This window comes from Cajanus cajan, chromosome 7 (genome assembly GCF_000230855.2).
Source record: "Cajanus cajan strain Asha chromosome 7, NIPB_CcT2T_4, whole genome shotgun sequence".
NCBI classification, from domain to species: domain Eukaryota; kingdom Viridiplantae; phylum Streptophyta; class Magnoliopsida; order Fabales; family Fabaceae; genus Cajanus; species Cajanus cajan.
In genome coordinates, this window is record NC_138523.1 from 6,427,552 (window position 1) to 6,443,326 (window position 15,775).

General features: G+C 33.4%; 1 protein-coding gene and 1 pseudogene across 2 annotated transcripts; both read right to left on the bottom strand.

Moving 5' to 3' along the window:
• Positions 1-2,140: 2,140 nt before the first annotated feature.
• LOC109813742 (subtilisin-like protease SBT3.11) lies at positions 2,141-5,510 on the bottom strand. The gene is made up of 3 exons (XM_020377993.3): positions 5,240-5,510; positions 4,417-4,514; positions 2,141-2,360 (listed from the first exon to the last, which is right to left on the bottom strand). Exons 1-3 carry the CDS (start codon positions 5,440-5,442, stop codon positions 2,287-2,289), a joined length of 375 nt encoding a protein of 124 aa, XP_020233582.1. The 5' UTR covers positions 5,443-5,510; the 3' UTR covers positions 2,141-2,286.
• A 3,444-nt stretch (positions 5,511-8,954) lies between these two features.
• LOC145949782 (uncharacterized) lies at positions 8,955-12,205 on the bottom strand (annotated as a pseudogene). The gene is made up of 9 exons (XR_014428178.1): positions 12,149-12,205; positions 11,785-11,877; positions 11,618-11,677; positions 11,392-11,514; positions 11,245-11,304; positions 11,072-11,149; positions 10,518-10,629; positions 10,360-10,437; positions 8,955-9,224 (listed from the first exon to the last, which is right to left on the bottom strand). The product of XR_014428178.1 is annotated as an uncharacterized LOC145949782 (transcript).
• Positions 12,206-15,775: the final 3,570 nt, after the last annotated feature.

A 15,775-nucleotide genomic window follows, 5' to 3' on the forward strand; every position in this document is an offset into this window, starting at 1 on the left:
TAAAGTAGTAGCGCCAGTCAAAGGGAGTGAAAAGAGATGTCAAATGAAACACTAGATATTTTTACACTGGTTCATCTCAAGTACCGAGGCTACATCCAATTCTCAATTTAATCAGATTGATTTTTATTGTCTTTCAACAACGATACAAGTATTCTTTCAACAAGCCACTTCTAGTTCAATCCTAAGTATTCTCTAACTTGCCTCTTTGATCAACTACCCAAGTATTCTTTTAACAACAAGTCTCTTTAGACTTAACAACCATGTATTCTTTTCAACCAAGCCTCCTTAGGCTCAAATAAGTATTATTTTATAGACAAGCCTCTTCTGACTCAATCTTATAATGATATTGTATTTATCTTACTTAGACGTTATACAACCGGTATAGAGTAGTAGGCTTTTACCAAAATTAATAAGGATTGTACATAAGTATAATTTACAAAAAAAAAAGTGTTTCTTTGTATGTCTCTGTACAAGTCTCTTCTTTTTGTGTTCTCTATCTTTTTTGAACTTCGAATCTTGTTATATAATAGCTTGGAGAAGATGATGGTTGCAACATTTTGAGTTCAACTCACAAGTTTGTTTTGTCTGTCTTCAATGTCTTTCCTTGAGATGGGAGGTAATTGTTGATTCATGTAATGAAAGCATTAAATATATTTCACTAAATGGTATCTCTTATCTGATCAAACTATACTTATTATATTTTTATACCAAAGTAACTTGCAGAAGCAATGTCAACGTAGTGCAATAGTAGTGACTTTACCTGCTTTTCTTTGTGATTTTAGGAATCTTCATTATTGGACTTAATGGAAAGCATGATCTCATTCTCTTTAATAAATTTGTGAGTTCCAAAATAAATTTTTAGTTTGATCTGTTAAAGAATAAGAGATTCAAAATGAATTTTGTCGTATCAATAAATAATGAATATGAGATAAACTATATGCTTCATTTGATTTATATTATCTTATAGATAATCTGTCTTATACCATGTCTAATAAGTATTTTCAAAGATATTTCAAATACGTTTTTGAAGACATTTTCTCTTATAAAAATATTTTATTTATTAGCATTAAAATTCTAAAGCTTAAGAGATCCAAAATCTTTTAACTTAACAATAGAGATCAAATCATGCTCTTAACCACTCTCACACCACCCGACAACCCATAGTGATACTTGGCATCACACCATAAATCACAATTATGCAAAGAACATGAAATTGCATACAACAAGATACAACCCATAGTGATACTTGGCATCACACCATAAATCACAATTATGCAAAGAACATGAAATTGCATACAACAAGATACGTACTTTGAATTACATATTATAATTGGTAAAAAAACACTCCTCGAGTCAAAATGTGTCCATAACTTAACAATTTACTCATTCATACAAAATATTTCAGTTATCCTTCATTAACCCAATACATTATTTATCTATAACTTAACAATTTACTCATTCATACAAAACATTTCAGTTATCCCTCATTAACCCAATACATTATTTCTCTAGATTTCTATAAGAACCTATGAACAATCAAAGATTCACTAGATTAGTAATTACACACAAATATAATACCGATGAATCACATAAAACATTGAAATGTGAGTTATGATCATAAATTGAGATGATTACATACAACAAAGAAAAATATTAGAGATTAATCCCACCATTCAACATATAACTCACACCTAAAAAATACTACTCATACTTCCTTACACGAACACTTAAATACAACGATCTCATGATAGGCCTGTAAGTAGTTAAAGAGCGGGACACACTCATTATTTGTTACTCACTTTGAGTTCTTTATGCTCTAGAAGAAAAAAAAATCTTTACTTTCTGACATACCCTTTCCCGTACTAAAAGATATTTAAACTTTGAAGGATTTTATCCTAAAAGAATTTTAATACCCCAAATAATGACATCAAATATTATTAAACGCAATTTAATAATTAAATAAATAAGCCAGTTTAACAATTGGTTACATCGTAAATTTGACACCGACTGTTGCCGAATAAGTTAATGGTGACAAATGTGGCTAGGATTTACAACTCAGAATCTAAATACGTTCTCAAATCCTTAACCGGGTAATTTGCTCAACACAACGGTGTTGGTGCCATTTTGATTACACGAGACATTGATAAACATCTACCATAATATTAGCAATGTGTTATTACATATTGATTCCATGTTCTTATTGACATAAGTATAGGCTGAGCCAAAGTAGTTTATACATGGTATAGATAACGGTTTGGAACCGATACATCTTTAGATGAACATCCTCTAATGCAGGTTATTTGGTCCTGAATGAAGCTGATATGTCCTGCTCGGAACAACTTGAAGAACACCTGGTAGCTCTGCACAATGTAAATCAGTAAAAATTAAATTGTCAAGCAACAGTATGCACAAAAGAACACAGGAAGAGATAATGTTTGACCATATATAATCAAGATTAGTAATTCAGTAACTGTGTGTGTTTGAATATAAGTTTAAAAGGTATGTTTGAATCTAAACTTGGATACACTTTTGAGAATTTTTCTATTGAAAAAAAAAATGTGCAAGTCACAATTAGTTTTGATTATAAAATCAGGTGCTTCGGTCCTTGTCTTTTCTGATCATTTAGTAAATAACTTTTTACAGAGTCAAGCTTTTCAAGTCATTTGGCAAATAAATTGTTACCAACAAGACGAGGGTTTTAATAATTTTGTGAGTAACATTTTACAAAGTCTTAAACTAGATGAGGGTTTAGAAAAGACAATAAAGACAGATATAGATTTACAACAATAAAGAACGGTAAAAAGACAGATTTAGATTGGTATAGTCAAGAACGGACTAAAATGTCTGATGCTTACAATCTTAAGAACTAACATGAATTATGAAGGTTTATTCATTGGTATAGTCAAGTAAAATATTCAAAATAGATGTGACAATAATCTTATGATAGAGCAAAAAGACAGATTTAGATTTACAACAACAAAGAACGGTAAGAATAAACCACTTCAGAGTTGAGAACCGACAAAGACTCCCAGCACACTGCAATTTTGAACCCTTTGCCCACATGCAAATGTATGGTGTGAGTGAGTGCGAATGGATAAAAAAGAAGTGGCTGAGACGACTGAAAAATGAATAACTAATTAATGATGCACAAAGAAGGAACTTTGCTAATGTAGAACTGTTATAGGAGGAACTTCACCGGTTCATCGCTCTAAATAAATATTACTATAAACAATTGGAACACTTGTTCCCATATTCACTTCCCTAACTAAACTTCCTTAATTTAGATACGAACACTCAACTTATGGTTTCTTATTCTTAAATATTAGATTAAGATTTGTACTCTTCCCTTCATCTGCCCCTAGATACGATAATCATGACTCCAATAAAGCCAAAATTCTCTGTATGTTCATTCAGGACTCATCATAATCTTTAGATTGCTATGATTGCGATGAACAACTTTCAAAGCATGGAAGGGAGAAATTTGTGGAAAGTGGAAACATACATGCAGGGCACACAGCTGAGAAGTCTCATGATTAAGTAACATCGTGGGAAGCAAGAGCATCACGAAAACCTCAGGAACTTGATTGAGGTTAACAAAATGGTTCATGTTCTATCAGTTCATTGTTTGAAACCCTTCTCATGAAAGATATCAGAGCATAAAAGAACATCACAATAGTGTTTCACAAAAAATTCCAAGAACAATGCTAACGGGGATATGGGGGGTCAAATATATGAATGAATACGGAGGCACCAGAAACTAATCTGCCATTGATATTAAAAGCCCGTTTAACTAAGGTTGTCCGGGAAGAAAAACTAAAGAATGCAGTTTGAATAGGCTTATTTTGTGTTCCAACCAATTTGCAATAAAAACGGTGCAATGGGAGCATTCATTCAGCTAAAAAACTACTTCTGCATAAAATTAAGCAAAATCATAGATGCATGTCACTTGCTATTTTATCTCTTTTTTATAATGGGATAGTTAAAATTTTATCAGTGTAATCATTGAAGTAAACCCAGTGATAGTGTGATACATATGTAAGCAACCACCAGTTTCTAGCTAGACCAAGATCTAACTACTCAACCCAAATCAACAGGAATAACTTTTTTCTTCAAATAAACATTAAATAAAATCTTGTAATAGTAACCATACTACAAACTACTGTAAATCAAAACCCAAGAACAAAGATATCAGACACTCGTCTGAAACACAAATATTGCTTAAATGCTAACATCAACAATTAGCATAAAAGAGCCACTGTACAAGATCCACTGTACATCAAGGAATTTGAAAAGGAGAGAAATCATTAACCAGAAGGGTAAAAAATAAAATAACATAAATGAACCATATTACCTCCAGAGTTTAAAAAAGAGGGTAAAATGAGCAATAAAAAAAGATTAAAAATCAAGCAAACTTACTTGAAATCTGTTCAACCTGCTCCTGAGTAAGCTTAGCAGAGAACCCACTAGCTGCAGACTTATAACTATACAACAAAGCTTCCTTCGCAGCATCCTCACTGCAAGTGCAATCATTGATCAATCAAACAATTACACAAACGAAAAAAAAAGTCCGGTTTATGAAGTTCCTCAGATGAAAACTATAACCGCAGATAGATGAATTCTTAAAAATGTAAAATTTTTACCCCGGCCCCTGAAAAACACAAATAGTAGTCCTTAAAAGAAATATTATGTAAAGATTAATATGACCAATTTCACTAATCTTTAAAAGGTAAATAGTTACCGAAGCACGATTTTTTCCTCTGACTTCAAATTAGTCCTTTTAAAAAAAATAAAATAAAATCCTCCTAGAATTATCAGAAAGTCAATCTTGAAAAGAGAATTTAAAAAACAAAAGAAGACTAATTCAAAGTCAGTTACAAAATTGGAAGTATAATTTTTTAGAGCAAAAATCTAAAATTTACAATAACAACTCAATTCAGCCCCAACCTAAACATGAATTTTAAATCAACAGTGTTACTATAGACGACAATCTATAACTCCGATGACAATTTCAATATATTCCAATTAAATTCTACAAACCCACCAATCCTAAAAAAAGTAGAACCTTGCACAAAGGTCTGGTGAATTTTCTTAAGAAAGCACTAACAAAATACTCTTTAGGATTGGACCAAATTAGGTCTCGTGAATATTTTAAGAAAATTACCGTTTATTCAAAAAGGCATACAGAAGGAAACAGAAGCACGTTGAATAGCAGAATTTAGCGGGAGAAGAAGGGACGTACCTGCCGAGGACAGCGGAGAGGGTTCGGATGTGGTAAGCCTCAGGCTCCTCGTCCTGTGGACGCTCGGTGTAGACGATGTGAACCGCAGGGGAAGAGGCGGTGGCGTGCTGGTCGAGGGGTTTGGCGGCGGAATCCGACATGGCGATGCAGAGCAGAGAGAACAAAACGAGGATCGCGAGTTTGGAGAATTTGAGAATGGGCATGGCGTGGTTTTGTTTTGTTTTGGGGTTTTATAAGGAAGAATCAAAGGAATGCACACGAACACGACTTTTCAAAGCACTTTTTGCTTAAGTATGAAGCCAATTCTTGTTGAATCGCGACAACGCGTTGCCTTGGTGTCACCGAACTTTTTTGCCACTTGGCTGTGATCTGCCAATATTATCTTGTAATAAATAGAGTATCACATTATTTTTAAACTTAATTATTTTTTTTAATCATATATATATATTACTTTAATTATACATATTTTTTAGTTTTGAATTATTATAATTGTAAATTTGTACTTTGAGATACGTATTTAACTATTTGTTAATTTCAAAGACTAACATAATGATGTCTTCAAAAATTAGGGTCAGTTTGAGTATTTACAATAAATACTCATATTTGTTCCATCGGGACCTGTATATATAAAAACTTAATTTCTTACGAGTTAAAAAAATAGTTAAATATATTTATGTTTACAACTTTATATATAAAGTATATATTATATTTTAAAAATATTTTAATCACATTTATTATGAATAAAATTTATATTTATTGTCTTAATAATAAGAACATTGATCGAGTATTTAAATTTAATTTTTTTTAGTAATCTCTCATATTTTTAATGTAATATATAATGATTAACATTTATTTTATTAATAAGTCTTGTTTGCATAATTTGTTTAGATTTTTTATTTCCAAATATCATATTAATACAAGACTTAAGTATAAATGAATATTAAAATTTAATAATTAATAGATGTCAATTTAATAAAAAGGTTCAAATTTTATATCTTTTAAATTATAAAAATTAAATATCTTTATTTTAAAATAAAAGAATTAAAATTATAAATTAACAAAAATAAAGAGAAAAAAATGCAATTTAACATACAATATTACAAGGGTTTAATAAATTGTATAGTCAAGTATTTTATGCGGCAAGTTTAAGCAATGCAACAAGTTCCATCAAAATAAATGGGAAAGGAAGTGTTGATGATGAAAAGAAGGAAGCAGGAAAAAAAAAGTGTTGATAAGACTAAAAAACATATACAAAAATAATCAAATAAATTATAGAACAAAAAAAAACTCACATATTAATTAAAATGAGAAATTTATAGGTGTTTAAATAAAAATGTAAAAGAAAAAAATGTAAGGAGTAGAACTAAAATATAGAGATTATCCAAATATACATGTCAGAATATAATAATAATATAAATATAAGCACTAAAATGTAAAATGTAACAAAAATTAAAGTCGGTTATCATCTATCATTAACAATATTAACTTTTTTTAACAATAAAAACTAAAATATAATTTAAAAAACTTGTATAAAAACAAAAAAAAAAAAAACTAATTTTTAAGTATAAAAATTAAAGGATAAAATTTACACAACTATAAAAACTAGATTAATACTAAAAAGATATTAAAATTGCACAAGAAAATGTACGATTATATTTTTAATAATAAAAAAATGTATTTTTATTCCTTAACTAATGCCGTGAGACAATAGTGAACATTTTTCCTAAAAAATATGAACATATTTTAATTAAATTTAAATATATTTAGTTCATGAAAAATGATGATTTTTAATTTTCATCTCTACAAAATTTTATGCTTAAATTGTCTTTAATTCTTAATCTTCAAATTAATTTTTTTAATTTTTAAATAGACAATTTTGGTTTACTAATTTTAAAAGTTTTGCAATTTTGATCTTGTCATCGCATGCTGCCCGCTTAAATTTAGAAAATCTACTCGTGTAAAAAATTTTAATTGAGTGATATTTCATGTTGTTGTATAATTGAAAGTGGCATAACTACCACCCTAAAAATTATATATTAATTCATTATAAGTGTACAAATTTGACTGTTGAATATATTTGAAATGATATTTTATATAATAAAATTATGTGTAAATATAATATAAGATAAATATATTGAGTTATATATAAGATATGATAAGTGTCATTATATGTATCATGTATAAATATTGATGTAATATATTAAATATGTATTTATAATTTTGATTAAAATTCATAAACATTAAATATATAATTGTTATTTTGCAAATTCAAGTTAAATATATTACTAAAAATAAATAAATTATAAATTTTTATTATAAATTTTTATTATTTATAAATAGAAATAATATTATCAATCTCATTTTCTCTTAATTTTATCTGTATGAAAAATAATTTTCATTTACAGTTTATCAAGGACCTATATTTCTATGTTTCTATATTAAACATATTATTTAACTGTGATAAATATTTTATAATTTTTAAAATTTGGATACTTTATCAACACGTATTATTGATAAATATCAATGAAGCATTTTATAGGGCCCAATAGTCTACCTGTTGCTCCACCATAGTATGATATTGTCCACTTTGGGCTAGGCCCGCACGATTTTATTTTTGGGCTCCTTCTCAAAAGGCCTCATACTATATGGAATGGTGGACACTCTTATAAACTAGTCAATGTTCCTTCATTTTACAGATGTAGGAATTGGGATAAATCCCAACAAACCTCCCCTCAAACCAAGGACCACATGTCTCGTGACCTCCTCCCCTCAAGCGATAATCCGTCATCATCTTGTACCGCCATTGGTGCAGATCTCTTTTTGTTTTTGGTCTCCTTCCAAAAGGCCTCATACTATATGGAATGGTGGACACTCTTATAAACTAGCCAATGTTCTTCATTTTACAGATGTGGGAGTGGGAATTGGGATAAATCCTAACAAACCTCCTCTCAAACCAAGGACCACATGTCTCGTGACCTCCTCCCCTCAAGCGATAATCCGTCACCACGCCATTGGTGCAGATCTCTTCTCCATCGCGAGGCACAACACTGAGGGTTGTCCTGCATCAAACCCAGCCGAACCGTTGGTTCTGATACCACTTGTAGGGCCCGATAGTCCACCTATTGCTCCACCATGGTATGATATTGTCCGCTTTGGGCTAGGCCCGCACGGTTTTGTTTTTGGGCTCCTTCCCAAAAGGCCTCATACTATATGGAATGGTGGACACTCTTATAAACTAGCCAATGTTCCTTCATTTTACAGATGTGGGACTTGGGATGAATCCCAACACATTTAAAAGTATCGAAATTAAATAAAATTTTTATAATATTTTTAAAAATCGGGATACTTCACCTCCATATTGATAAAATATCCAAAAATATCATATTAGATACGAATATATGAAACAAATTAAAGTATCAATGCTTCATTTATACATGATTCAACAGGAACTAGAAAGCATGATCTATATACATTAAAACCAGAATATATATGCAATTATATAAACTCATAGACAGTAACCGCACATTTCCTTCTTTGCTGAAGCATAACATATCATTATCTTCAACTATTAATCTTTTTCTTCTGATCAAAATAAAGAATTCAAATTCTTATTACTTCAAAATGCATTAGATAGGATAGGGGAGCTCAATTTTCTTAAGTGAAAATTTTATCATGGATCGAAAGACAATCGGCAACAGCAATTATAAGACAGCTATATAATTAAGTGGATGTTATTCATGGCAACAAAATGGAATCAAGAGCAGGTCAATTACACACCCTGTGTTTAAAACAAGAGTATGACCAATGCGATGAACGGCAATTGATAATCGAGCCTTCGAATATGACATTTTAAATATCTGCTTCAAAATGTCTGCTGGGGCAATGACATCAATCTTATCGCCATAAACAACCAAGCCAGACACTGCAAGGGCCTCAAATTTTCTATTGAAATTTGATGCAACAGCAGTGCCTTCCCAATGAAAATCTGTTACCAACAAATTGAGTTTTCAAAACAACAAAAGGCACAAGTAATATCGAATGTATGAATCTATGATAAAGAAATGGAAACCAGTGTAAATATGTAAGCATTCATCTGTATTTTACGATAGCACTCATACATCTGTGTTTCATTACAGCACTGTTTCTTTGACCAATAATGAGAACAGTATCAACCCAGGAAGAAGGAACTATAGATTTAACTCTCTCAATGTGCTGGAAAAGAAAAAAATACAAAGGAGAAAAAAAAAAAAAAAAAAGATTATGCAGCTCTATGAAGATTTGCAGTTCTCTCCAAATTTCCCGATAAATAGCATTAGGAACAAAACAATTGATTACATACTTAAAAATTAAAATAATTGATTATTTTTCTCTTTGTTGTTTTTAAGGGAAAAAACATATCTCAGTAATAATTGGTTAAATGAGGAAATAACAGATTTTTGACATTTCGGAAATACATGCCATCTGTAAAATCGATTAAGTAGTAAAGTAATCAATTATATTGTTCTTGATTCAAACTCTAGAGTTAATAAACAAAATAATCGGTAATTTGAAGCAAATAATCAATCATTTCAGTTGCATCTATAAAATGACAATTTTTCGCTCCTTTTCAAAGAGTGACTTCAAAAACTTTTTCTAAGGAATTGTAACGTGAGAGAACTGTGAAAAGCTTCAACCAAGTACTACGTCACGGATTATCGATATTTTTCATTATATCAAAGCAAAGGTTTTTTATGAAGCTTGATCAAGATTCAATAGGGGTCGCTAGCTAAGGTTTTTCAATGGTGTAAATTTCACAAGGATAAGGTGATATCTCCACTTTGCTTCATCTAAGTGTTCTTCTTATGGTTGTGTTGTATTATGTTTCCACAAGTGAAAAAAATGTTCTTGAGGGTTTCAAGAAACTTTGGGTTTTGTGTTTGTCAATTGTGTGTGTGCAATTGAGTGTTAGTAGAAAAAACAATTGTTGATAGCGAAAAATCTCAACTTTTTTGATTAGGGATTAGATGTAGATCACTGTGGTGTGATTGAACCAAGATAAATTGTTTTGTTTTCTTCTCATTATATATCTATCTCTCAACTTTACATTCTGAAAACTGGAAAGGGATAAAATAAGTAATTACCTTTATAGAAGTCATTTTGTTTCGAAGACTTTCTTCTATTTGATCACTTGCCATGTGAAAAGGAAGGTCAAATACGTCCTGCAAGTAAAAACCTCACTAATTTCATAAAGCAGTTGGACATGGAGAACAAAGTATGAAAAATTAATGACCTTCCATACCATTTTTCCAACCAATGGAGATTGTGAAGGATCACCTTTCAACTCTTTCATTCCCAGTGATAGGTTGCTTTGGTAGTCCATTAGGAGCATTTAAGAAATCACGCATGTCCACCTGTAATCAGTACACTCATGAATTCATAATCTAGGTCAAGGAACCTGATTTATAGAGGGAGGTGCATCACAGAATAAAGTCCTTCATATAGAGGGAAGTACAGACCATAGGTGACAAAATTAGAAAATTGGATGAAATAAAATAATATGCTGAAAGCCACCAATACCACAAATTGACTACTGATTTAATGTTCTCCAGTCCCCATTTAGTTACGATGACCATCCATCATTTGGCACTTTGCATCACAAAATAATTGATTCCCAGAACACATCAAAATAATTGATTCCCAGAACACATCAAAAAATGTATACACACATTCACACACATATTCACATGGAAAGAAACGGAATATCAGGGAGAGAGACCTCTTTATGGAATGTAGAAAATTTATCTGCAAGTATAAAATTCATCAAATAATAATAATTACGTATCAGAAACCTACCTGTATCGATCCCAATAATGCTCTTAAGTCGGCATTCTCTGCCATCAGTTCTTGATTTTTTGCCTCATAAGCATCCACCTTTCAACATTTAAAAGTTAAATTGTAAGAGAAGAGGATGTGTCCAGGATACAAAGAGCCATAATGACAGGGTGAAAGCTTATCAATTTGCATACAATCTTTTTATAAAAATCATTGTCAGCTTTCTTCCCATTCCATCGTTGCCTCCCTTCCTTCTGTTTAAACACATCATAATACCAAACCATCATGAAATTGAATATCTTCCAACCAAGCAAGGTCCAAACTACATGGATAGCTGATACCTGAAGCGAGTTCATTATTTCCATGCCTGACCTAGACTCTTTTTTCTTATCCATCAAAACTTGATTTAGTCTTTCCTGTAATACAAAATACCAGCCCTTCATCATTTCCAAATCTAGTAACCCCTGGCCTCATGCAATAATTCAGTAGTAAAGTTCCTATCATGTAAACAACAATCACCGAAATACAGTTCTCATTTGAATAAAAAATACTCAAAAGATATCACACCTGCAACTTTATGTACTCCTTTTCCTTCTTCATCTCATGCAGTTGTTGAGTCTTTACTTGCTTTAACGCCATTCAATAGTCAGATTGACAAGAGTCAGAGGCTCATCCATTTAAAAGTAGGGCCAGCCAAACAAGAAACTGCAATAAGCATAATTCAAGCTTCTAACCTGATTGCTTACCAATAACCATTCTCTGAAATTCACCCCTCTCCTGTTGCAGCTTGTCAATTTGGCCTTCAGAGCTGCAGTGTTTTTAGCTTCCTATATCACAGGAATTTAACTAACTAAATAAAATCCAGTAGCATCACTTTGTATAAAAAAGGAAATAGTTGAACACTTGCATAATAGACATGACGCTTCTGATCATTTCATTTCAGCAAGATAACAATAACATGCTTTACGTTAGCCAAAATCAGATTTCCAAGAATCTCCTTACAAGCCTCTCCACTTTTACCTCCAATCTCGATATGTCAGACAACAATCTACCGCATCAAAAGTAAAACAAATTGAACTCACACGGATAATATATTACGAGACTGTAACAAGCCCACATTGGCCAAGAGAAGGAAATGAGAGTCAAGGTCCACATGGCTCAACAGAAAATGGAATGAATGAGCAAATGATTGGCAATCAGATGAAGACAAATTCGGTTATGCAAGAAGGACACGTGGAGCAATTTCCTTGGATCATGCACCCCAGGAAAAGTGACCGAATGAAACGTGAGAATGTGCGCCTAAGGGGATACGTGATGGGCCAGTGATTTTCCTTTTAAAGAATCTCTCAGGATGAATAAGAGTAGTGATGATTGTTGCATTGAATTCTCTCTCTCATCTTATTCTCTCTGTCCCTCATCCCCCTTCAGAGTACCTCTTGGTACTAATTTCTTATACTGTCTGACAAGCATCCTCATTAATAATACAACGTACTTCCCTGAGTTTTCCAAAATTACTGTTTCATTCAATTTTCTATGCTGTAGTAATTGCACTTGTTTCATTTGGTGCTTTCATCATCGTCTGCAATGGCAGAAAACACACGCATGAGAGAAATGCAAGGTGATATCAGAGATCTTAAGGAGGCGGTAGAGTACTTAAAACAACGAGATGTTGAGCATTCGTTACAGAGCCAACAACAAACTGCTGCACTTCATGAGCTGAAAGAGATGCTTCAGGCTCTGACTACCGGATCTCCAACCAACACAATTGCTCATCCTCAATGGACCAAACCACCGTTTCAGGTAAGGAACGTTAAAATTGACTTTCCTCGGTTCGATGGTACGGAAGTGTTGTCATGGATTTTTAAGGCTGAACAATTTTTTGATTTCTATGATACTCCGGATGAACATCGAATGACTATAGCTGCTGTGCATTTGGACAAGGATGTTGTACCTTGGTTCCAAATGATCACTCGAATGCAGCCTTTTCAGTCATGGAAACAATTTACTAAGGCGTTGGAATCTGAGTTTGGACCATCTCCTTTTGAATGTCCAAGATCCACTCTCTTTAAACTTTTCCAAACTGCCTCAGTAAATGAGTATTATATGGAATTCATATCACTTGCAAATCGTGTCTATGGTATAAGTCCAGATGCCTTATTAGATTGCTTTATAAGTGGCCTCAAACCAGAAATCAAACGTGATGTCATTGCCCAAAGCCCTTTATCCTTACTCAAAGCCGTTTCCTTAGCCAAGCTTTTTGAAGAAAAATACAATACTAAACCAAAAATCAGTTACACAAAACCAGCCAACACACCAACCACATATACTTATCCCAAATTTCACAACTCACAACCACCATTATTACCCACACCTAACCAAAAACCTAGCTATCCAAACACTCAAAACCCACAAATTACCCCAGCCAACCCTATTAGAAAAATGACACAGGCAGAGATGCAAGTAAGAAGGGACAAAGGTCTCTGCTACACATGTGATGAAAAGTTCACACCACAACATAGATGCCCCAATAGACACTTTATGATTTTGCAAGTGGATGATGACCCTTCCATTATTGAAGCTGAAACACAGGACTCTGCTGCTGCAGCAATTATTCCAGATCAGGAACATCACCTCTCTTTTAATGCTCTGAAAGGTAACAGTGGCCTTGGTACAATTCGATTCACTGGTCAGCTAAAAGGTCATCCTGTGAAAATCCTCTTGGATAGTGGAAGTTCAGATAATTTTCTTCAACCAAGAGTGGCTCAGTTTCTGAAGTTACCAATTCAACCTGCGGAGCAGTTTAAGGTGATGGTGGGTAATGGTCATTCCATGACAGCTGAAGGCGTAATTTCTGATTTGGTTGTGGACGTTCAAGGCCATCAAATTCATTGTCCTGTATACCTCTTACCTGTGGCAGGCGCTGACTTGATTTTGGGTGCAGCCTGGTTATCTACACTAGGTCCTCATGTGGCTGATTATAGTGCTTTACAATTCAAATTTATGTTGAATGATCAGTTTATTACATTACAAGGTGAGAGACCTGTCTTGCCTCAACAGGCTCAGTACCAACACATCCGTCGGTTACAACATACTGCTGCTATAGCAGAATGTTTCACTATTCAGCTACAAGCTCCTGACTGTATTGCGGATGAATTAACAGATCTTCCAAAGGACCTAGATCCTGAACTAGCTTTGATACTTCTTACCTACAAAGGAGTTTTTAATACACCCACAGGTTTACCTCCTCAGAGATCACATGATCATGCCATTCCTTTATTGGAAGGTTCCAATCCAGTGAAAGTAAAGCCTTATAGATATGCTCACAGCCAAAAATCTGCTATTGAACAAATGGTACAGCAGATGTTAACAGAGGGTATCATACAGCCTAGTACAAGCCCATTTTCCTCTCCAATCCTCTTAGTCAAAAAGAAGGATGGATCTTGGAGGTTCTGTACTGATTATAGGGCTTTGAACAACATCACTGTAAAGGACAGCTTCCCTATGCCAACAGTGGATGAATTGCTGGATGAATTACATGGTGCTCAGTTTTTCTCAAAGCTGGATTTACGGTCTGGTTATCACCAAATTTTGGTCAAACCAGAGGATAGGCACAAGACAGCTTTCAGAACACATCAAGGGCATTATGAGTGGCTTGTTATGCCTTTTGGCCTCACTAATGCTCCTGCTTCATTTCAACATCTCATGAATGACATTTTTCGATCCTTACTACGAAGGTGTGTGCTAGTATTTTTTGATGACATTCTAATTTACAGCCCTACTTGGTCTGCTCATTTACAAGATTTGGAGAAGGTGTTACAAATCCTGCAGCAACATTCATTGTTTGCTAAACTCTCTAAATGTGTTTTTGGCACAAAACAAGTAGAGTACCTAGGCCATACAGTGTCGCAGAGAGGGGTGGCTATGGATCAGGTAAAAATTGAGGCAATTTTGGCTTGGCCAGAGCCCAAAAATGTTAAGCACTTGAGGGGATTTTTGGGTATCACTGGCTATTACAGACGTTTCATAAGACAGTATGCAACAATCGCTGAGCCACTGACTGATCTTCTCAAAAAGGATGCCTTCACTTGGACTGCTAAAGCTGCTGCTGCTTTTCATGCTTTGAGAAATGCAGTGACCACGGCCCCGGTTTTAGCCTTGCCTGATTTCTCTAAGCCTTTTATATTGGAAACCGATGCTTCTGGCATAGGTATCGGTGCTGTGTTAAGCCAGACTAAGCATCCCATAGCCTATTTCTCAAAAAAAATGTCTCCTAGAATGCAGAAACAGTCAGCTTATTCTAGGGAATTATATGCTATCACTGAATCATTAGCAAAATTCAGACATTATTTGCTTGGTCATCCCTTCATCATCAGGACAGATCAAAAGAGTATAAGGCATTTGGCAGACCAATCAATTCACACACCTGAGCAGGAGAACTGGTTACATAAGTTTTTGGGCTTTGACTTTAAAATTGAATATAAGCCAGGGAAGGACAACATTGCCGCTGATGCCTTGTCCAGGTCCTTCTATCTTGCTTGGTCTGAAACAGTACCTCATTTTCTGCAGCAGTTGAAGACAAAAATTTCCTCAGATTCTCATTGGCAGATGGAATTAACAAATTGCTCATTAAACAAGCCCAGCAGTCCTCATATAACAAGCAGGGACGGTTTGCTATTTTGGAAGGGAAGGTTAATCATCCCTCAAGGTTCTGACCTTATCAAACAA

Bases quoted from the DNA above. Each gene is read 5' to 3' on its own strand.
- LOC109813742 (XM_020377993.3), bottom strand. From the start codon at position 5,442: ATGCCCATTCTCAAATTCTCCAAACTCGCGATCCTCGTTTTGTTCTCT. The intron at 4,515-5,239 runs GTACGTCCCTTC...TTGCACTTGCAG, and splicing joins CTCTCCGCTGTCCTCGGCAG to TGAGGATGCTGCGAAGGAAG. The intron at 2,361-4,416 runs GTAAGTTTGCTT...TACATTGTGCAG, and splicing joins GCAGGTTGAACAGATTTCAA to AGCTACCAGGTGTTCTTCAA.